This window comes from Phyllostomus discolor, chromosome X (assembly GCF_004126475.2).
Source record: "Phyllostomus discolor isolate MPI-MPIP mPhyDis1 chromosome X, mPhyDis1.pri.v3, whole genome shotgun sequence".
Classification (NCBI taxonomy): Eukaryota; Metazoa; Chordata; class Mammalia; order Chiroptera; family Phyllostomidae; genus Phyllostomus; species Phyllostomus discolor.
In genome coordinates, this window is record NC_050198.1 from 41,566,811 (window position 1) to 41,591,287 (window position 24,477).

The 24,477-nt window shown below is 37.1% G+C and overlaps 1 protein-coding gene across 15 annotated transcripts in view; it reads right to left on the minus strand.

The window, feature by feature from the left end:
* Positions 1–24,477, minus strand: part of MTMR1 (myotubularin related protein 1) — a 93,793-nt gene that overhangs the window by 62,287 nt on the left and 7,029 nt on the right. For 4 of the 15 annotated variants that reach the window (XM_036016275.1, XM_036016274.1, XM_036016273.1 and 1 more), the window contains exons 2-8: positions 22,587–22,692; positions 11,979–12,002; positions 11,371–11,397; positions 9,657–9,710; positions 5,879–5,954; positions 3,461–3,555; positions 2,992–3,099 (exon numbers count right to left, since the gene is read on the minus strand). In XM_036016275.1, the coding sequence (XP_035872168.1) occupies positions 2,992–3,099; positions 3,461–3,555; positions 5,879–5,954; positions 9,657–9,710; positions 11,371–11,397; positions 11,979–12,002; positions 22,587–22,692 (490 nt within the window). The remainder of the gene's footprint in view (positions 1–2,991; positions 3,100–3,460; positions 3,556–5,878; positions 5,955–9,656; positions 9,711–11,370; positions 11,398–11,978; positions 12,003–22,586; positions 22,693–24,477) is intronic. The other 11 variants (XM_036016264.1, XM_036016266.1, XM_036016265.1 and 8 more) reach the window with 11 other exon arrangements.

Below are 24,477 nucleotides of genomic sequence, written 5' to 3' on the forward strand. Positions count from 1 at the left end.
AAATAAAAATAAAATACCTAGGAATAAATCTAACCAAGCAAGTAAAAGACCTGTATGCAGAAATCTACACAACACTGAAGAAAGAAATCAAGGAAGACACAAACAAATGGAAACATATACCATGTTCAAGGATCAGAATAATTAACATCATCAAAATGTCCATACTGCTCAAAGCAATTTACAGATTCAGTGCAATACCTATTAAAGTACCAATGGCATATTTCACAGACAGAACAAATACTTCAAAAATTTATATGGAACCATAAATGACCCTGAATAGCTGCTGCAATTGTGAGAAAGAAAAGCAAAGTATGAGGGATCACAATACCTGATACCAAACTGTATTATAAAGCCACTGTAATCAAAAGAGCCTGGTACTGGCAGAAAAACAAGCACATGGATCAATGGGACAGAACAGAGACCCCAGAAATAAACCCAAGTCTCTACGGTCAATTAATATTTGACAAAGGGGGCAGCAACATAAAATGGAGAAACAATAGCCTCTTCAATAAATGGTGTTGGGAGAACTGGACAGCTACGTGCAAAAAAATGAAACTCGAGCACCAACTTACACCATACACAAAAATAAATTCAAGGTGGATAAAAGATTTAAATATAAGCCATGTCACCATTAAAGTCCTAGAGAACATAGGCTGGAAAATCTCAGATATTTCACCCAGCAACATTTTTACTGATATGTCCCCCAGAGGAAGGGACATAAAAGAAAGCATAAACAAACAGGATCTCGTCAAAATAAAAAGCTTCTGCACAGCTAAAAAAATAGTATTAAAATAAAAAGAGAACCAACTGTATGGGAAAACATTTTTGCCAATGATACTTCAGACAAGGGTTTAATCTCCAAAATATATCAAGAACTTACACGACTCCACTCTAAGAAGATAAGCAACTCAGTTAAAAAATGGGCAAAGGACTTGAACAGACACTTCTCCAAGGAGGACATACAGAGGATCCAGAGACACATGAAAAGAAGCTCAATATTGCTAGCTATCAGAGACATGCAAATTAAAACCACAATGAGATACCACTTCACACCAGTCACTATGGCCGTCATAAAGCAACAAACAACAAGTGTTACAGAGGTTGTGGAGAAAAAGGGACACTAGTACACTGTTGATGGGATTGCAGACTGGTACAACCACTGTGGAAAATAGTATGGAATTTCCTCAGAAAACTAAAAATGGATCTGCCTTTTGACCCTGCAATACCACTGCTAGCATTATATCCTAAGAACCCTGAAACACCAACCCAGAAGGACCTATGCACCCCAATGTTCATAGCAGCACAATTTACAATAACCAAGTGCTGGAAGCAACCTAAGTGTTCATGAGTAAATGAATGGATCAAAAAACTAGGGTACATTTACACAATGGAATTCTATGCAGCAGAAAGAAAGAAGGAGCTCCTACCCTTTGCAACAGCATGGATGGAACTGAAAAGCATTATTATAAGCGAAATAAGCCAAGCAGTGAAAGACAAATACCATATGATCTCACCTTTAACAGGAACCTAATCAACAAAAGAAACAAGGAAAATATAACCAAAGACACTGAAATACAGAACAGGCTGGCAGTCTTCAGAGGAGGGAGGTGAGGGAATTTTAGGGGAATTTCAGGTGGAAAGAGGAAGGGTTTACGGGAGCAAATATAAAGAACATATGAACAAAAACTAGGGGCAGGCAGAAATGGGAGGGAGGTGGGGAGGACTGGGTACATGGGCTGGGGGGTGAGTAAAAGATAGAAAATTGTACTTCAACATTAATTAAAATAAAATTAAAAAAAAAGAAAAAAAGAATATAGTATATGAGGGGTGACCCCCCCAAAATGAAATTATCTTCTGGAAAGTGGGCCCCTTGTTGTAAAGGCTTCCTCTGCTAGGTGAGTGTTCGAGGAACCTGCCTGTATCAGTGTACCAACTGGCATTGTTGTGAGAGGCTGCACTTGAGTTCAGTGAATTTTTTGAAGACTCTTTCGACACATTTGCCCATTTCTTGATGGGTGATTTATGAACACACCTGCCCACATCACACTGACTGGTAAACAACCCCATGTCCCACCCTCTCTATTCATCTGATGTCACCCCAAGTGACTTTTTTTTTGTTTCCCCTGGATTAAAAAAAAAATTTCCAAAGGGAAATATCTTGTCAATGCGGAAGAAGTGAAGCAAAAATTGTCAGAAGCACTAAAAGGCACCAAAGGGGGTGCAGGGCAGAGGGGAATAAAGGGGAGTAACATAGGAAAACTATAATAGCATAATCAATAAAATATATTTTTAAAAATCGACGAGGTGAAAAACTTTTGAGCAGTGAAAAAAACATGTCAATAGGTATATTGCATCAAATGGAGAGTACTTTGAAGGTGACTGAAATTTAAACATGGAAGAATAAATACACAATTTTCATAAATAAATTCCAGGGGGCGGTTTGGGTCCCCCCTCATATAATACATACAACACACAAAATGCGTTTTAATCAACTGTTACCAGTAAGGCTTCTGGTCAACAGCAGACTATTAGTAATTAAATTTTGGAGAGTCGAAAGTTATACGTGGATTTTCAACTATGCAGGCAGTTGGTACCCCTAAGCCCCATAGTGTTCAAAGGTCATATTATTGTTGTCCCTTTAGGAAGTCTTTGACCCTCTATTGTTTTCAAGATTAGTCTTAAGACAACAAACTGGAAAAAAATATGAATCTCTATTTTCCACTTGATTTCTCTAATATGCAACAAATAATATCAGCATGTAGGTTATAGGTCCATTATAATTAGAATACTTCAAAAGAAAAAGAGATTAACTTCAATGGTTTACATAATGATATGAATTGGTTGATACAAGATTTGAAGAGGTCTGTGTCCTAAAACATTTGAGTTACTAACAGTACAAATAACCCTGACTGTCCAAAGACCAGGAAAAATGTGTCAGAAAAAGTTCCCATCCATCTGCCTCTTGTAGTTTTACTAGTGTTGGTACCATACCTTGCACACTATTTCTATACCACAAGAATTGTCCCCATGGCTCTGTGCTCCAATCTTCTCAACTCTGCTGATCACTCCCAGGGGAACATCAAGGATGAAATGTGGGTCCTGAGTTTACAAATTAAGATGAATGCCTATTAGTGTCAGTCAATAGAGTTTTCATATTTTAAGTCTTTGCTGGCTTAAAACACATTTGTTTATTTTGTCCCAGCTAAGAAACTGAAGTCTGATTTATAACATGCTTTCTGAAGTACATGTTGAGACTACAATTAAACTTCCCTTGCAGGTATAAGTGCTACTTTAACAGCTTTATTTTTTCAAGAAAACAAAATCTGTTTATACACATCTTAAAAATCACCTTCTGGTTCTCTCAGAGTAATGGGCTTTCAGGGTACTTCTTACTTTCTTCTTTTTGTTTACTTGCTTCTGAAATGTTTTTAAAAAATAAAGTACACTTTTAAAAACTCACCCTCTCCACATTTCTGAAGTACATCTTAAAGTCTGTCACTGTCAGCATTCCACTCACAGCTCCCATAAATGGGCAGATATACATGACATCTTTCACTGAGAAAGAAAATTCAAAGTATCAACTACTGCCATAGACATGTACTTCAATAAATCTTAACATGAGCACATATATATATTCCACTTTTATAGAAATTTTAAATTTATTACTTAAAAAAGACATATATAGATAGTCTTCTAATAAAATTCCTTTTCTTCAAATAAAATTATGTTTTGTTACTTAATGAGGTTTTAAATAAAGGGCTTCATAATAAGCTACACTTGGTCATTTTTTCCAGGTGGTTAACTTTTCCCCTGATAAATTAATCACATCAAAATATATTAATTAAATTCAAGACCCTGGGCTACCATTTAATAAATTACTGCTAATGAAAACTAAGTAAAGCTAAAAACTGTCCCCTAGTGCATCTCCTCCAAAAAGCAACTTCTTTACAGATGACAAAAACTAGAACCACATCAATGAAGTAGAAAAAGACTTCTTTGCTTCAAATTCCTTATCAGCTTCCATATTGATCTTTATTTTCTGCCTGTGAATATCAATATCACCATATTTGATTTCCATGAATGCTAAGAACCTCACGCTTACCACACCTTCATGATCTTCCCAAAGCACCATTCCATTGGTATGACAGGAAAGTACATAGCTAAAAGGTGAGTCCAAATGGATCAATGAAAGGTACTAAAGTTGTCATACAGCCAAGCACTCTCCATTAAAGTTTTCTATAACTCATTAGGTACCAAGTGGCTTCTCTTGTTGGGATTCTAGTAATAACTAGAGACAGTCCCTGCCCACAAACAGTGCATGACCTATGATTGCACTATACAGAAAATGACAATTATACTATATTGTCATTATAAATGATAAATGCTATGATAACCATGTGGACATAATGTGATAAGAGCTCAGAAAAGGATCAGTTTAACCCAGCAGGGAAGCAGGAGGGAGGTGGTTTGGGGAAAAGGAAAGAGAGGAGCCAGTTGTCAGAGGTTAGTATGGCTGGATCAAAGAGTGCATGAAGATGATAGGATGTGAGGTCAGAGAAGACTTGTTTGTGAATGTTCATAGCAGCTTTATTGGTGATAGTCACATAGTAGGAACAACCCAAATACCCCTCAATAGATGAAGGGTAACCAAACTGTGGTGCATCCATACAGTAGAGTACAATTCAGCAATAAAAAGGAATGACTGTTGACCCATGCCACAACATGAGTGAGCATCAACATAATGATGCTAAGTGGAAGAAGCTAAAGAAGAAAGAGAATATACTCAATTATTACATTTCTAGAAAACTCTAGAAAATATAATCTGGTCTATGGTGCTTGAGAATGGGGAGAAGGCACAAGAGGGAAGGTTTATAAAGAGGCCTAAGGAAACTTCTGGGAGGTTAAGAATGTGATTATTATCTTAACTGTGATGATGGTTTCCCAGGTGAATAATGTGTCAAAGCTCTTCATGTTTACTTTAAATCTGGGTAGTCTGCTGTCAGGGGAAGCAGAGGCATGATATAATTAGCTCTGCATTTTAAACAGATTATTTCAAAAGCAGCATGGAGGCAGAGCTAGAAGAACTCCTAGGGAAAGAATAGCCAGAGAGGCCAGAGGACCACCAGGAGTGAATAAAATTCCAGAAGCCAAAGAAAAAAAAGAATGCCAAAAGCAAGGATGAATAAGCAGGGTCCAGAGCCAAAGAGGATATTCAGTGTGGGTAGCTGTTTGTATACCCTGGTAGGAGAATCCAGCTACTCAAAAGTTCTTGACACAAGGTGACTATACACTGAGACTGAGCACACATCTTTGGAAGGAAGCCCTAAGGAAAGAAGGCAATACTCAGCCTAGAAAAGCAGACTGTCCTATTGAACCCCAGCAATTGTGAGGTGAAAAGGTTGCACCCAGCTATTCTACCATCTACCCATGGCACCTGCTGAAATGCCTGCTAGTCCACAGTGGGGGGAATATGGTAGCCCCCTAGGCCATTGCTTTTAAAATCCAGGCCGGCAACACACACCCTTTTCTTCCACTAAAATTGTACTTTCTTGATATATTTTCCTTATAGTGAAGGATTCCAACAAAGCAATGAATTGACATACAGCAAAGGTCTGATCAGCCTTCATTTCATCAAGAAAAGTTGGGCCTTTCTTTTGTTGGTAATGCCAACTAATGCTCAGAGTTTAAAGTGATTCTCTATAGTCTTCTATATCTTAAGGTCAATAAGGACATTAATAAGAATGAATAGGCCTAGTCCATCTGTCCGCTAATGAAACTGGTCTGGCTGATCTTTAGTACTTACATCACCTGCACCCACAAAGAAAGTACTATATCATTTTATGGATCTGTATAAGCAAAGTGTACACATTAAACTTACCAATAGCTTTGATTGATTCTCCTGGAAAAAGAGGTGCTTCTTCCATCTGTACCAGCTTATTTCCATCCCTTAGAGCCTGGCAATAAAACAAACAGGAGTAAATCTCACTTTCCATCTATATGTGTGGGAATAATTGTGGTGTTTGTTCTATGCTCTCACTACAAAGCTACAGAAGCATGCAAAATGTATGCCCCCTCCCCTTACAAGACAATTTCAAAGCTCAGCATCACAGGACACCATGCTGCATATTCTAGCAAATTATTACACATATTTAAAGTTCACAGTTAGAAAGCATTAATACATATATGGCTTGACCATAACAGATACATACTCCAATCGCTACACAGACAGCTATTATAAGGTGCCTCCAGAATTTGGAAATAAAGTTAAAAAAAAGGTTACCTTCTGAGAATGAAACTAATACAAATAAAATCAACATTAGATATAGGTGTTTAAGTAGCTATAGAAATGACCCAGCCTATGAGATAGCATGGGAAACCCTGAAGTCTAATTAAAGTAGTCAGGGAGAGGTCTCAGAGCAGTGATATTACCAAGGAAAACCCTAGGCTTTTGTATTGCACCCCAGCTACTCTGTGTGTGTGTGTGTGTGTGTGTGTGTGTACACAAAGCACTGGAGCTTGTCAGTGTGTGTCCCATCCATGCCAAGAGAAAGTGTGCCCTCACCTGGCAAAACTCGAGTATTTCAATCAAGACACTGGAACAGTGTGTGTTCCTCAAGCTTCTCCAAAGCCAGTTCACTTTGTGTCAATTCCACACTTATCAAGCAAACTGATAATGAGGTATTAGGTTTCCCACACTGATACTAGGAAAAGGATGTCTTGGATGGATGACTATTATAACGTGCTTGGGTATAAATGTGGGTACGTGCCCACAATTCTAAATGTCCAGATTGGCACCATGTAGCCAGTTTCTTATGAGTTTGGTTGGATCTTGCCAGAGAACTCAGGGGAGCCTCAAACTACAAAGCTATGGACCAGAGTCTGAACTCAGGGCCTATTCCAAGGTACTACCATCCCTTGCAATGTTGCCAAGGAAACTAGTTACTTTTCCTTGGCATCTCTGACACAATGTATCACGAATAAGAATAAGGTGTTCAAAAACCTCAGAAATCCCCCAGCTGTGTGTCATAGAGCATTAAATTCACAAGAGATGTGAATAGGTCTTTTTTGTGTGAAAAGTTAGGGAAATGCAGAATTAAAGAAAACAAACTTTTTTTTCAAGTGAGATGTCTTTAGCATGTTAATGTATGCCAGGTCAGCAGAGGGTGCTAGAGCATGCATGCTCCATTTCCTATACCTATTTGATCAGGGGCTGCTTTCTCAAAAAAAAAAAAAAAAATATATATATATATATATATATATCAGGTCACTAGTGTTCAGAGGAAAACAGATTGGACAATACTAAGTTTTCAGCATAATTTTGTGAAGCAAAACATTAAAACCTAATAACTTTTTAATTCTAATTATTGAAAATTCAAAATAAAACTTTTTCATAGTCAAAATAATATTCCAGTATGATTTACTAAAGGGAGTCAGTTGAAAACACTATACACAGCAGTTTCATCAAATGTTTTCAAATAAAGAAAGGAAAAAGGTAAAAATATAAAGAGCACATTCAATGCTAAATGTTGGTCAGGATAGATATGTTCTTTGGGGAGGGCATACAATGGCACAGTCAGTCCTCCTCCTTACCAAGAACACGGTTAAAATAATACAGGTTGCCTCCAAACAATTTTATTTCATTTGAATTTTTAGTCCAGATTAGTTTTTAAGATATTCTTCAGCCAAAAATTTTACAGAGGTAGAGAACTGTTAAAGGGGACATGGGGAAGCATTTGTGGGTTTTTATACTCACAACTGATTTGGAAATATATCTTTTACACATGGAAGTATAAACCAATATTTATATTTTCAAATGTCTAGTTTTAGAAACACTGAAAAATCATTAATCCTTAATAGAAGCCTTAATTTGAAAGTCACCTTCTTTAATTTATTACTTGAACTAGAAACTAATTTTATAATATAGTTACAATGTGAAAAAACCATTTTAATCAATATCCAAGTTTTGTATTACTTCAAATATAACATTGTTAAAGCTTATTTTAATGGCTAAATGTTATATTATATAGACTTAAATTCCTTAACTCACACTTTGAAATAAATGGGGATAAGTTATTTTGAAATATATTTACTAAAGCAATCTGTTCTAATCAACTGTATCTGGAAGGGCTGGGGGTAAATGTGGCTCACTTTAAGCCTTATATTGAGCCACATCAAACCCTGTCAAGTCCTGCAACTCGCTATCAAAATGTTGCAGATGGCAGAAAGTGGTGATTGGGACCATTCTGAGAATGTACAAGGCTCTCAAGATAGAGGTTGGAGATCAAACATTTCTTTTTTTCTCTTCTGAAAGCCATGCTGAATTTGGTGTGAAATACCTGTGCATTTATATGAAGCATGACTGTGTTGGTGAGACAGTGAGACAAACCTCTGACTAATAATTAAATCTGGAACATGATTTTTAAGTGATGAGAAAGCAAACAAATAAATAAATGAGCTCACTGCTTCAGATTTCCCCACAAAAGTTTCTTTTGTACAGGAAACACATTTAGCTTTAGCAAGGGAATTCAAGATGAGAACAATTTTAAAAGGCTCACTGGTGAATACAATAGATTCCTTTTATAAAGTTGGTGTTAGGAAATGGATTCACACTTGTGCTAGCTTAAGCTTTGATTGCAACTACCAAGCTGCACAGGACATGATTTGACCCTTGATTTATCCAACCCATGTACAGCATAATCAAAGAATGGATTCTTGTGATGAAATTTGATCTCATGAACACACCCGTTCCTCTTGTTGCCTTCGAGTCAAGTGCTGCCCAGTTGAGGAATTTCCTCTGATGATCCCATCCAAATCCTGTTCTGGTGACCCTGTAGGACCAGTTGAAGGCCAGCCAGCTCCCTGAATTTGTCCCCAAGGGCTCAAACCCGTGGGATGTCCCTGGCTTCTCCACTACTTTTCTCCTCATCTGAATCTAAGCTGCTGGGTGGGTAGTTTGTATAACCACTACATGCCAAAAGCAGTGATTTTCAATTCGGGCTCTTCAAGTTGCTTCCAGAGTTACCAAAGGAGGTTGGGCTGGGCAAAGGCACAGCTGAGCATGGGAACTTACCACGTTTTGCTGGAGCTGTACTTCTACCACTTTCACATATTAAGTTACTTCATAAACTTTGTGTAAAGTTCTGTTGCTTTAAAAGATTCCAGAAGGTCTAGAAGTACTGAGCAGAGTAAGCACTCAAGGATACTTGAATGACTTCTTTCTGATTAATAAATACAAACTATATGGACTCATTCCACAAATACAAGGTACCACCTACCACGTTGGGCACAGACCACACACATTTGAAGAAATCCAAGTCCACACCCTCAAGGAGCACTCTTAGCATATGCATCTGTCCCATTTAAGTTTTTATAAAGGTATTTCAGAATTCTGTCATGGCTGAGGCTCATTAGCTCATCAATAACCCTATGTGGGAAAACTGAGAATTACTGAGAAAACAGAATGAACAAATTTCTGGTTGACAAAATGTTGGATAAACCAATTCTTGCAAATAATGTCATAATGGAATCTATCAAACTTGGACAGGAGGGACCTACTATAGTGGTAAAAGCATTTGCTTATCATCTAGAAATCTAGTATGAAATGGCTTCTAAATACACAATCTGTAGCTACAAACAGATGAACACGTAGCACTTGCCACCTGATCAGCTTCAGCTTCAGAAGGGTAGCCATTGTGTTCTTCCTGAATCTCCTGCACAGCATCAGGTGCATGGACAAGAAAAGACAAAGAGGAGAAAGAGAAACATGTGCAAACAGACAGGTGAAAGGATAGAACTTCTTTTTTAAAGAGACAGTAAGCATGTAAAAGTCAACACACCTATCATGACTTTGCAAATTACAACATTTCACCCCTTGGAGGTAAGGAAACAACATGTAGGCCATCTATAGCATCCTCAGCCTAAAATCAAGTATCTGTTCTATATTTGTGTTGGGGTAGAAAAATGAGAAGCAAACGAGTATCATGGATTTCAAAAAATGTACTGTCTTTTTAAAATCAAGCAATACATAGTATAGTGTATAGTAAAGGAACAAAACAATAGACACACAATATGCTCATAGAAAATAAAGCACACCACAGAAATGAGGTAAAGGGCAAAATCAAGCAGTACTCATATACTGTCAAGAATTATTACATTGTCCAGGGATCAACTCCACTGGTATTACCAAAATTTCCACAAACATGCACATGCACATATCACATGCTGGAGATATACATATGCATATAAGTATACATATAATTTGGTATTTATTGCTAATTAAATATTATGAATTATGAATGAACACATTAAAAATATTTCTAATTACAGCATCAATGTGCTTCAAAGAAACAACTCAGAGGTCACACATCTTTATTTAAACTTTTAAAAAGTTTTTAAAACTTAAAAAATTGGACATTTAGTATAGCACATGGTATAAAGAATATGAATCCTGAAGATGACAAGACTTTTAACCCCTTTTGAAAGTTACATGAAGTCTCTAGGCTGAAAATATTAAAATTTAGCATAAATGTATATTTTTTCCTTCATGAAACTTTGGTTCCAATGACTATTTCTTTGAAGGGTAATCAGTGAAAAAAACAAAGATTTAAAAGAATTTACTATTTCCCATCTTTCATTTTTGTCAATAAAGTGAAATTGTTACTTAATATGTTTTTTATGCTTTATATCAGATTGAGTTTATTACACAACTGGTACTGCTACCATTCAAAGAAGGGTAATTTTTTTAAATGCAGCCAGTTTTTTGAAATTTCCATTTTTTTACCCTGGCTGGCGTAGCTCAGTGGATTGAGCTCGGGCTGCGAACCAAAGTATCGCGGTTCGATTCCCAGTCAGGGTACATTCCTGGGTTGCAGGCCATGACCCCCAGCAACCACACATTGATGTTTCTCTCTCTATCTCTTTCTCCCTCACTTCCCTCTCTAAAAACAAATAAAATCTTAAAAAAAAAGAAATTTCCATTTTTAAATACAAAGAAAATAGAATCATTCTTTGAAAAAATAAAAAACAGAAAAATGAATAACTAAGCAACAACAAAAACATATAGCATTTCAAAATCCATGCAAGTGTAAAGCCAAACACTAATATTTAACAATGTGAATCAGTAAAACACAATGATTCTCATGAGTGAAAGAAAACATGGTGAAAACAAGATTAAACAAAGATAAACCAATTAAAATCATAAGAATTTGACTTAACCTGCTTATTTTTTTACTACTTTATTGGCTTCAATAAGGTTAAAAATTAAAAACTGAAGTCACTAAATCATTCTATCATAATCCACATTGTTTTCATTTAATGGGAATAGGTTAATTTTCAACATTTGATACTCAGGCTTAAATGCATGCACATTACCAATCTTTGTCTTGCTTTATGAATATTCTGAAATAAAGGGAAGGAAAAATCATGAAGAAATATAAACAATAACCCACTAGATGTAACAGTTACATCTGTGTTTTAAAAAATACTAAATGGGACTGATTTTGCTAACTTATCTTTAGGATTAGCATTTCTGTTTTTTGGATTCAGCATGCAAACATGAAGGTGACAAATTCTTAGGATAAACAACAACTGACCACTTTCTTGTTTTGCCATTGCTATATTGTTTAGTATGAATTACATAATAAACAAGGTTAAAAGAGGACTCTATAGGCCTAGCCTTATAAGGCCCTGCCACAAAGATTTATTTGGTCAGAATTCATGTAATACAACAAAAGTCAGTACTACATACTGGTAACAATTTTAGCATCCTGTCCTCAGACACATTGGCTTTTATTGTACATAAAAATATTGTAACAAATAAAGCGCTTCCAGTGAACACTTAAAAGCTATGATACAGCAAAGCAAACTGCTCTGAGTGACTCATAAAAACCAGTGAGAAGGTAAAGAACACTAAATAGACTTAATGTTCAGTAAAGCACAGAGACACACAAGTAGGAGGCCCATCTGCCAAACATCCTTACCCTTATATCAGGCCTCCTGAAAACCTGTTAGTTAAAATACAGAACATCATCATCACAAACATGTTACTATTGACCTTTGCAAAATGTCATTAAGTTCACCAGCCCATTCCATAAGAAACATCATACTCCTCTACATAAGACCAACAGGATCAATCCTAACACATTTGCCCTCTAAGTTTCATCCAATATCAAATCAACCTTAACACATTTGTCCTATAATTTTTAGGCAAGTCTATGGTTTGAAGAAACTAATTGCCCTTAGGCTAAGACAAACAACATTATTTTAAACACAAAAACCTCTGTCAAGTACGATAGTACTAATCACAAGTCATTGTGAACAGGCAGTGTTTGAAAAGTTCATTTGTGTATCTGTTTGGAATACTGAATGATTTTCCCTAGAGAAACAATGATATAAAAAGGCAGTTCTGCTCCCAAACCATCCCACAGAAATAAAACAAAAAACCTATAAAACTTCCCACATTTTACCCAGAGAATAGCTCAGCTACAGCTTTAACAGTACCACAAAACCTAGATAACCACAACTATAACCTGGTTTCTGCAGAAATTATATTTCCAATTTGCACTTGGGGACTCCAGGATTAGATTCCCAGATATGGCCACCCCACCAAGAGAAGGATGGCTGTCTTACCTACCCTTAGCCCCTGCTGCCTGGGGAGGGGCAGCTCCAAGTGGGAAGAGGTAGCTACCTGGTCTGAGAGGGCAGAGGAGGGCAGGGGAGGCCTGGGCTGCTGTCCCACAAGGAGAAGACAAGTTTCCTTAAATGCAAACACTGATTTCAGCAAAGTTCTTCCTGAACCAGTAGCCTATGAATGCTACTTGAACATGCAGCATGTGCATTGGGGAAGCCCAGGACACAAGAAACATTGCAGAGAATGAAAGGAATTTTTGAAAAGTGTATAGTGGTAATGGTCTTGAGAAAGACCTTAATCATCTGTTCCCCATTCCAAAGCCTGAAATCTGATCATCTAACCACTGGATGTTCTATGAAAAAGAGATCATTAAAAAAAAATCACCAGAGGTTCTTATTAGCTGTATAGATTTTTTCAGTATAGATAAGAACAACACATGAAGACTTCGTCATGCTATCATCATTAAATGTAAATACTCCGAGTAAAAAAAAGGTTTTCTGAATTATGTGATGCTGTAGCACAAAGAAATTTAAGCCCATAAGTTCCTAAACACAGACTATTTAGATTAAGAAGCTTAAACCTGGTGTTTTTGGAGAGTGGTGGTGATGGATATTTTATCACCTTAATTGTGATAACAGTTTTGCAAGTGTACACCTATCAAAACTTAAATTATATGCTTTAAATAGGTGAGGTTTATCATTCGTTAATGACATCAATAAAAGTTAATATAAACTGCATGCTTATGTTAATAAAAACTCAAAATGGGACATATGTGGCAATAAAAACTCAAAATAGGAAGTCTCCACTCCCACCTTGACTCGTGTGGCTCAGTAAGTTGGATGGTGGTGTGCAAACCAAAAAAGGTCACCAGTTGTATTCCTAGTCAGGACACATGCCTGGGTTTTGAGCCAGATCTCCAGTTAAGGGCATGTGAGAGGCAACTTATTGATGTTTTTCTCACACATTGATGATTCTCTCCCCTCTTTTCTCCTTCCCTTCCCTTTTCTCTAAAAGTACATAAATCAGATCTTTAAAAAAAACCCAAAACTCTCCACTCCCTGAGCTTCATTCCTCAGTGATAACCATACTTAACTGTACCTATTTTCAATTCTGAGGATTGCCTCCATAACCATAAATATGGTTACACCTTGACTTCTTGATTTGTCAACTTTATTTTTTTAATTGTATTGATTATGCTATTACAGTTGTCCCAATTTTTCACCCTTCTGCCCCTCCACCCAGCACCCCCTACCCATTTTCATTTCCATGGTTCATGCATATAATTCTTTGGCTACCCCATGTCCTATACTATCCTTTACATCCCCATGACTATTCTGTAAGTACCTATTTGTACTTCTTAATCTGCTCACCTCTTCACCCATTCCTCCACAGCCCCCTCCCATCTGGCAACCATCAAATCACTCTCTGCATCCATAATTTTGTCTCTGTTCTTGTTTGCTTAGTCTGTTTTTTAGATTCAATTATTGACAGGTATGCATGTATTGCCATTTTATTGTTCATAGTTTTGATCTTCTTTTCTTAAATAAGTCCCTTTAACATTTCATATAACAATATTTTGGTAATTATGAACTCCTTTAGTTTTTTCTTGTCAGGCAAGCTCTTTATCTGCCTTTCAGTTCTAAATATCTTTGCTGGGTAGAGCAATCTTGGCTGTAGGTCCCTGATTTTCATGACTTTGAATATGTCTTGCCAATCCCTTCTAGCCTGCAAAGTTTCTTTTAAGAAATCAGCTGACAGTCTAATGGGGACTCCCCTGTAGCTAGTTAACTCCATTTTACAGTAGCTAGTTACTTCCCATTTTAAAAGATGAGAAAATAAGCTTTATCAAACTCCCTCTTCCTACTATCTGATGATTGAAATTTTGATTTTTATGTCTTTTACTGTCTTCCTTAAGCAGCATGTGCATCATAAAAAATACTCATGGGAGTGGGGATAATTAGATGAAGGTAATGGGGGGATAAATGGTGACAGAAGGAGACTTGACTTTGGGTAGTGAAAACACAATACAGATTATATATTATATAATTGTACATTTTAAACCTATAAAGTTTTATTAACCAATGTCACCCTAATAAATTCAATAAAAATTTTTAAATATTCATGGCATGATTTTTAGGTGCCAGACACTCTTCCAAGCACTTTGTATGTATTAACTCATTTTATTTTCAGAACAACCTTGTGAGATAAAAACTATTATTGGCTCTAGGGTTGAGAAAATCAAGGTACAGTTAAATAATCTGGACAAGTTCAAGATAGCAGAGCAAGTATTTAAACCCTCTTGGTCTGCTACACTACCTCAGCATGGTGCCACTACAATTAACACATTTAAACTGGAGTCTTTGAGCTTACAATCTCTCTTGGAGGGTTGATGAAGAATATACTACCACTACCCTTTCCCTTGTTTCCCTTCTTTACCTCCAAACCTCTGCTCTAGCAGGCCATTATTTTCATATTTGTTCTGTAACTATAATTATTTTTGACACTTTCTCTATAAAGGGATACTAACAATTGAAACAACAAAGCAGGATTCACAAGTAGTTTAAATGGATCTTCTTTACATGTAGGACATATATCATTGTCAACAGGCCTTTCTTATTAGAAGGATAAACTAATTCAAAAGCCTGAAAATGGGTAGGATGATATGTGCTTTTACATTCACATAATTCTTTACCTACTGTAATGAAATCCTTGGTATTCTTGGTATGAGACCAAGAAGGTCAATGGAGGCTCTCCTGAAAGTCTCTAAGTTGATACCCAAGTGTATTTCTCTGGTTTAGTTTACATCTCTTCTGAAATAAGCCACTTCAGGTACACAAAGAGATTCTTTTCTCTTTCTTTCTTTCTTTCTTTCTTTCTTTCTTTCTTTCTTTCTTTCTTTCTTTCTTTCTTTCTTTCTTTTCTTGATTCAAATGCTGATTAAAGCTGCAGAAGAAAGCAGTGGTTTTAAGTTAGGAGGCCTGGGACCAGCTCTCCTTGACCTATCCAGGGCCTCCTACTGTCTGCACTTGGTCTCAGTCTCTACACATACAAAAGGGGAGGAGTTTCCAAAATGGCTGCAAGGTCCTGACCAGCTCTAAGACCATAGCAGTTATTTATCTAAGCCTCATGGAAAGACATCACAAAAACGCCTTCCCAACCAAAGCTTCTGTAGGCAAATTGGCATAGTGGTTATAGGAATGAGTTCTGGTGTCAAATTCTGCTTTACTGCCCACCAGACCCCTGACAAGCCACACAAGCCCTTGGATTATTAGTCTCCTCTTCTCTAAATCAGTGATGCTGGACACCACTCTCCTGCAGAGTGTTGGGAGGGTTAAATTGGATAATACAACTGTACCTGAGTGGATAAGTACTCATGAAACAGTTGTTAGCATCAGTACTATTTAGGTAACCTTTTGAAGTTGATGGGTCTCAGCCTATCCAACATGCACCACAACTGTCTTGACCTGACTCATATCACCTCTCTCAACTCCTATACATGCCAAGAACCTACAAGAAGGTACAAAAAAGTTAATAATGATCTTACTCTATGTAACAAAGCAAGAAGACCACCTGAAAGTTAACTAAAAATTTACCTACCTCTAAATGGTTTTCACTGAGTTTTGGCCAAGATGGAGGCATAGGTAGAAATCCTTTGCTTCCCTGCACAACCAAAAGGAGGATAACAACCAATCTAAAATCGATAAACAACCAGAAGTGCCAGAAAATCAAACTGTATGGAACTCCGACAACCAAGGAATTGAAATCAACCAGATCAACCAGACCAACCAGACCAGTAAGATGGGCCGACGGAAAGAACCCCCAGCAAGGCAGCAGACCATGTGGGAAGGGCTGACTGAATAGGAAACTGAGATGCCGAGCTCACTGTGGACTATGGCGGGGGTTGCCACAGTGGGAGAAACTCCCAGTATCACATGAGGGTTCATTGGAAAGTGGGGCTGGAGCCAAGCAGGCAAGCTGCATTGTTCCCTCTCTGGCCCCTCCCCCAAAGGCAGTGCCACAGCTCATTAAGGAGGGTTCTCCTGCCCTGGTGAATACCGAAGGTCCCTCCCCCTTACAACTTATCATGTGTGCCAAGACAAAGAAATAGGGCCCAAATGAAAGAACAGAGAAAAACTCCAGAAAGAGCTAGGTGATGAGGAGAGAGCCAACCTATCTGATGAGGAGTTCAAAACCCTGGCTGATTGAGCTTCGTTACAAAATGAAAGAACAAATGAAAAATACCCAAAGTGAAAAAAAAAGCAAAATATTCAGGGAACCAACAGTGACAGGAAGGAAACCAGGACTGAAATCAATGATTTGGAACAAAAGGAAAAAATAAACATCCAACCAGAACAAAATGAAGCAACAAGAATTCAAAAAAATGAAGAGAGTCTTAGGAACCTCTGGGACAACTTTAAATGTTGCAACATCTGAATTATAGGGGTGCCAGAAAAAGAACAAGAGCAAGAAATCGAAAACTTACTTGAACAAATAATGAAGGGAAACTTCCCCAATCTGGTGAAGGAAATAAACTTCCAGGAAGTCCAGGAAGTTCAGAGAGTCCCAAAGAAGTTGGGTCCAAAGAGGAACACACCAGGGCACATCATCAAGTTACCCAAGATTAAAGATAGAGAATCTTAAAAGCAACAAGAGAAAAGGAGTTTCCTACAAAGGAGTGCCCATAAGACTATCAGGTGATTTCTCAAAAGAAACTTTACATGCTAGAAGGGGCTGGAAAGAAGTATTTGAAGGCCTGAAAGGCAAGGACTTACATCCAAGATGACTCTATCCAGCAAAGCTATCATTTAGAAAGAAGGGCAGATAAAGTGCTTCCCAGATAAGGTCAAATTAAAGGAGTTCATCATCAACCAGTCCTTAGTATATGAAATATTAAAGGGACTTACTTAAGACAAAGAAGATCGAAACTATGAAGAGTAAAATGACAACAAACTCACAACTATCAACAACTGAACCTAAAAAGAAAAAAGCAAAGACAAAAACAAACTAAGCAAACAACTAGAACAGGAATAGACTCACAGAAATGGAGACACATGGAGAGTTTTCAGTGGGGAGGGCGCTGGGCGATAATGGGGAAAAGGTACAGGGAATAAGAATCATAAATGTGCCCTGGCTGGTGTAGCTCAGTGAATTGAGCACAGGTCTGCACAACAAAGGGTTGCCAGTTCTATTTCCATTCAGGGCACATGCCTGGGTTGCAGGCCTCTCCCTCTGTTTCTCCTTCCCTTCTCCTTTCTCTAAAAATAAATAAATAAATAAATAAATCTTTATAAAATAGAATCATAAATGGTAGATACAAAATAGATAGTGGGAAGTTAAGAATAATATAGAAAATGAAGAAGCAAAAGAACTTACCCATGACCCATGGACATGAACTAAGGAGGCAGAGGATGTTGGTGGGGGTTGCTGGGTGGAGGGGAATAAAGGGGAGGAAAAAATGGGACCACTGTAACAGCACAATCAATAAAATAAATTAAAAAAAAAGGAATATTAGCCCTGGCCATCTGGCTCAGGTGTTTGTAGGATCGTCCCATGCACCAAAAGGTTTAGGGTTCAGTTCCCAGTCAGGGTGCATATGGGAGGCAACAGATCAATGTCTCTCTCCCACTGATGTCTGTCTGTCTGCTTGTGTCTGTCTGTCTGTCTGTCTCTCTCTTTCTGTCTCAAATCAATAAAACATATTGTATGTGCGGACTGAATATGCACACACAGATATAGTTCAAGCACAATGAAGCCCTTTCCATACACTGCATTCCACTTCCCTCCAAAGCCCCTCAGGAAATGTTTGTTGAGGATCCAGAATTTAATCACTGTAATAATCTGTTAAATGGTTAAACTTAGTACAGGACCCCCTCCATTTTTCCTTTTTCTTCACAATATTTAAAGAAGAGATTTAGCTACTAAGTGTGCACGGATAAAGAAAGGGGAAGTACAGAGAGCTGATGACGATAATGATGATGGAGCCAGAGGCAGGATGATTATATTAAAATTCTAATGCCCTAATTTCCTGAAGACTAGCCAGAATCAAATTCTTTTGGACAAAACAGAGTTGAAGAATGTTCTAGAAATAAAGGAATTTAGATACTTACAATCTAATGCAAATTCTCTTAGCCTTACAGACAAGGAAACTGACAGCCAGAGGTTATACAAGGTCACAAAGCTAACCAGTACTGTTTGCACTATTCCATCATGTTGCCTCTTCTTGGCCTAGTTCTACTTTCCCAGCAATGGAAACCGATCAACTGTGTCACTTCTAACATTTCCTAAGAACATTTCAGTACAATTCTTAACTATATTATTTCATTTAATCTAGCCCAGTCCTCCATAAGTGCCTGGCTCAAATCCTCAGTGCGTGTGTCTTGTCAAAATGGTGCCCTGTTCACACTAGCATTACTTGGTGAGGGTTCAGCCTGGGCAACCTCAAGCCCAACATTCTCCCTCAAAAATGTCACTTCTGTCTCCATTTTATAAGTGTCTCAGGGTGCTCAGCTTCTTCTGGTGCTTGAACCATTCCCAGAAACTCATCTCTGTTCACTGCCATCTGTCTAACAAACATTTATCAAATACCTGCTGTATACACACCACACATTCATGTACCCAGTAAACATTTATTGAGCACCTGCTGGTACCAGGCACTGTTTTAGATGCTGGAGGCACAGTGGTGAAAAAAACAGACTATAAAGTTCTAGCCCTCTAGGACAAACTTTTGAACTAGGGAGACAAGTTTGATGTGCTAGTTTTTCTAAGACTCATTAAAATAATTATGTAATTGTTAAAACATGTCCATGGACATACTATCTAAGCTCATCTCATGTGATATCAGTGATATTCTCAGCACACTCTGGGTGATCTGATCCTGAGCTGTCAATTTATGGTAAGAGAAAATGATAAAACAAATGTTCCCCAAAACCTAGCATAAGTTGGTAATTATTCAGATTTATGGGCATGTAGGAGAAATGTATGGTCTCATCACCAATTTCAACAGATCTAAACCTCAGAAACCTAGCTTTTCCAATTTTAGTATATGTAAGAAAGATAGGAAGCACTGAGTTCACTGCCTTCAGAGATTCTGATTCACTGAGCAGGATGGAGTCCAAGGAAGCTGCATTTTTGCAGGCACTCCAGTGAATACTGATGTAAGAAGACCCAAAAGCCACATCTTTAAAGATGGTGGGTGGGGCAGGGCGCAAATTTTAAAACTCACTCTAGCTTTTCAGTGGGATGACTTGGGTTCAAATCCCAGTTCTGACTGCATGATATTAAACAAGTCAAGTAACCTCTCTGAGGCTTGATTTCCTCATCTGTTCAGTGATGATTATAATAAAAAGTACCTCACTGAGTTGTTTTAAGGCTTAAATGGATGATATGTGAAAAAGTATTACAAAACCATAAAGCCCTGTATGTGCTACCGGGTTAATGAGGATGATGATGATGTGGAACCACTCTCAGCAGCCTATATCTTAGAAGACAATCAGCATTTCAAATCAAGATACAAGTACTCTGTCCCATATAAACATTTATTCCCATCTAATTACAGACTTTGAGTTTAAGCTATAATAAATTAACCCCCAAATTGAGCATGTATTTCAGATAAGATATTTGCACAATAGATAATTTCAAATATTACTGACTGATGACTACAAAGTAAATCCTCAAGAAATTGTACATGGACTTTTACGGAAAACCCCATACAATGGCTCCAAGATGTCCCAAAGGCTGATCTTGGTTATGCTGATTTTAAGAACTACTTTATAAGTAGCATATAAAACTATTCTTGTGGTTCAGAATAAAAATATTTATTATTTAAAAAAACTCTCTCCTTGAAAAACACATAACTCCTAAATAATAAATTCAATGCCAACTTTGCAGAGTTGGCTACAGGGCAAAGACAACTATAAGACATACTGCTTTACAATAATTCATTAGAGGCTTTAGCTATGATCTAATGTAGATACTTAAAATTCAATTTACAAAATATAGAAAAGCCTTATTTTTTATGAATACCATCTGTTAATCCATTCCAATATGAGCCAACTGTGCTATGCAAAATTTGTAAATAGACTAAAATTGCAAAATAACTTAGTTACTTCATGTCTAAGTACAGACTCAGACTGATCTATTAACATATAGGCTAGAAAGCTATGCACGTGGTCAATATTCAAACTTTTATAGAATCCACACAGCACTAACAAAAATTCAATCAAATGAAAACATTACATTTAACTGATAATTGTCCATCCAGAAAATCACTCCAAGGACTGACAGCTATTCTCTACTAATATGGGTCCTTGAGCCTCTCCACTTAGCAGGGCAGTTTTGCAACTAAAGTAGGGGCAATAGGGCAACTAGGATCAATGGGGTCAGTAGCTGCTCAGTGACCAGCTATTCAGGCATTGGTGATGCAGCAGATGTTTCTCCTACCTGGAGGTAGCATATTTTCCCAGCAGGGTTTTGAGGACCGGGAACCCCAGCTGCCCCTATGTGTACAAACATGAAAACCAAATAGCAGGGAAACCTATTAAAGAATATATACTATCACTCCTCTGGCTGGGCAGATCATCCAATTTCTACTAATGCACAGCCATGCTTTTCTTCAGTAGGTGTAATCAAAAACATCCAACAGCTTGGATGAAGCAAGTACAACATGACAGCCAAATCTCAATTACATAGCTTCTTGAGTCAGTCTCTGCACTTGTTATATTATGAGCTAAAGAGGAACTTATGCCAGTGCACTTAAACAAGGAGCAGCTATTAGGAATCAATTAGGATCTTTATTGTAGTTCTTTGTTTGTAAGACTTGATGCCTGGCAAGGACCATGGTTTTGAGAGACTGTTGACTGAGAGTAGTCTGGAATACTAAATGCAATTAGCACAAATGTGTGAAAATCAATTCTCTCTTACTAGCAGGCCAAAAAAATGACTATAATATATGGAAAACTCATTTCAAGCAAACATTACGATTAAAATGTAAACATGGTTTCATTTAATGTACCTGTTAATAGTTTATTGACATTAAAACAAAGTTAACATTTAGCCTAAAAGATGGAACACCCAAGTTTTTTATTTGTTAATTGATTCAACAAATATTTATTGATCACCTGCTAAGTTGCATGATCATGCTAGGAAACCACAGCCCCTTTCTGCTGACTAGGAGCTTTCCACTCTAACTTTAGAACAAGCAAGCCCTGGCTGGTGTAGCTCAATGGATTGAGTGCGGGCTGTGAACCAAAGTGTCGCAGGTTCAATTCCCAGCCAGGGCACATGCCTGGGTTGCAGGCCATGACCCCCAGCAACCGCATATTGATGTTTCTCTCTCTCTCTCTTTCTCCCTTCCCTCTCTAAAAATGGATGAATAAAATATTTTTTAAAAATAAAAAAAAGAATAAATAAGTAATCCAACTTTTAAAATAAGCAAAAAGATATTTGTTAACCCAATAGGGACTACAAAAATCAGGCGGCCCATAAAATATTCTTGAGATCTTGAAAAATTTTTACACTCTGTTATATGTTAATGCTGAATACTCACAAGTAGTACCTAAATACAGTAATAAATTATGATGTTAGGGAGACATTGCACATCAGATATTTTCTGAAATTCAGAATATTAACAAAGAAGATATAGGTATTTATTATAATAAAATATAATATATAATATAATATAATATATAATAAAATACATAATAAATCAAAAAATGAAACTGAATTTTTAAAAGAATGATTATAATCTAAAGACAGTTTTTCCACTTAATTACAAAATTATGACCACATGTACTAGATCCTGGTAAATTTCTCTTCTAAAGTTCCTGAGAACTTTTCAGCCTTGTTCCCAACCAAATGTTTGTCCAGCAACAAGGGGCCAAAGTCTCACTCCAATTAAAACTGCAAAGCTTCTTGGCTACTTGGCATATTGAAAATGAATTAAGGACTCAATGCCACTTACCTTGTAATCTCTGGATACATTTTCTGATGTCACTGAACCTGATATCTGGCTAGAAATTGTAGCAGCTATAAGCTGTTTACACCATTCAACATGTGATCCTGTGGGACTAAAAGAAATAGTGTGATTAAAATATTTTAAGACATAGGCTCCTGGTGAGAAAAATGAGCACTGACTGGGGACATAAGTACATTTCTATTTTCAGACAAACTTTTATTAGACTATTTAGTTACCTTTACATCTAATATAAGAACTAAAATACTGGCCCTGGCTGGTGTGACTCAGTGGATTAAGCACCAGCCTGTGAACCAAGGTGTCAAGGGTTCAATTCCCAGTCAAGGCACATGCATGGGTTGCAGGCCAAGTCCTCAGTAGGGGGTGCACAAGAGGCAACCACACAACGATGTTTCTCTTGCTCTCTCTCTCCCTCCCTTTCTCTCTTTAAAAATAAATAAATAAAATCTTTTAAAAAATATATATATAAAAGAACTGAAATACTAACAACTAAGAAGTATGATTAGCTTCTAGGTTGATTTTAAATAAATCAATAATTTATTTTTAAGTTTAAGATTCTAAGCAAGTTATTCCCTATCATTTCATGGAATTTTACCCTTCGGGTAAAATTACAAGGATGGGCAAAAGGAGGTTTACAGTTGTAAGTACCTGAAACAGTTCATTCTTGTATTATTTATTATTGTATTATTTTCCATATGAAAGCTATAAACCTACTTTAGCCAACCCCTGTATATAGAGTGGATATTCTTAATGTGATGTAAATAGAACATTAATTCTAAAGTAAAATATTTATCTTATATCATATGCTTTTCAAACATTCAATCAGTTTCATGTTGGTAGTTTTAAATATAGGAAATAACATAATTTTGAGTAAATCAAAGTGACTTTTAACAGAGCAAAGTTGATTATGTGATTTTTTTATAAGAGCATAATAGAAAAATGGCATCCTGTATCTAGCAATAATGTTATCTCACATTTCTATAAGGGCTTTGATGACTTAGAAAGGCTCTTCCTGTCCATTATGGTATCAGTGTGATACCACAACAACAGTGTGATAAGAAGACAGAACAGGGAATAGCCAACTTGTATCTGAGATGATAAAACTGAGGCACAGAAGGGACATGCCCAATGAGAAAATGGCAAGACTACCTACAGGTCCGTTAGGGCTATCCTGCCAGACATAGCACAATCAGTAGCAGCCAACTAACTGAGCTAGAGAGCAAAACAGAGGCCAGGACCACAGATAATAGCCACTGCCTTATATGAGAACAGTGCAATGCAATGAAAATGGCACCTTCCACCTGTATGGTGCTCCAAAGTATTCAACACATTTCTAAACACAGCTTCACCCCAGCCTCATAATGATCCATCTTACAGATGAGAAAACTGAGATTCCAGTGTTTGACGAAATTCACATGACTGGTAAGTGGTCAGGCTGTGCTCTTCTGACTTTAAGGACCACATAAGAAAACTGAGCAAAGAGGGAATTAAAAACTAGCCCCTATAGGCCAGATTTCTCTCTCATCTGGTCAAAGCACTGAAGAAATCAAGCAAAAGGGTAAAAGATTCTTATGAAAGTTTGTGTTGCAGGTAGCTTTCACTGTAAAGAATGTTCCAGGCTTTGAAAAATCTGATCACTATTTAAATCCACACTCATGTATTAGAAAGTTAGAAAAACTTGGATTCCCAGGCAGTATGTAAAATAGGCTAAATAGTAAAATAAAGATATTTGGTGTTCTCTACTAGTGATCTAAATTGCAGTCTCTGACCAAGATAGCTCAGTGGTTATCTATGGGACTAAAAAGTATAAATAAAAACATTTGCTGAATGGGCAGACATTCCTATGATACATCAAGAATCCCAGACTTCCCATCAAGAT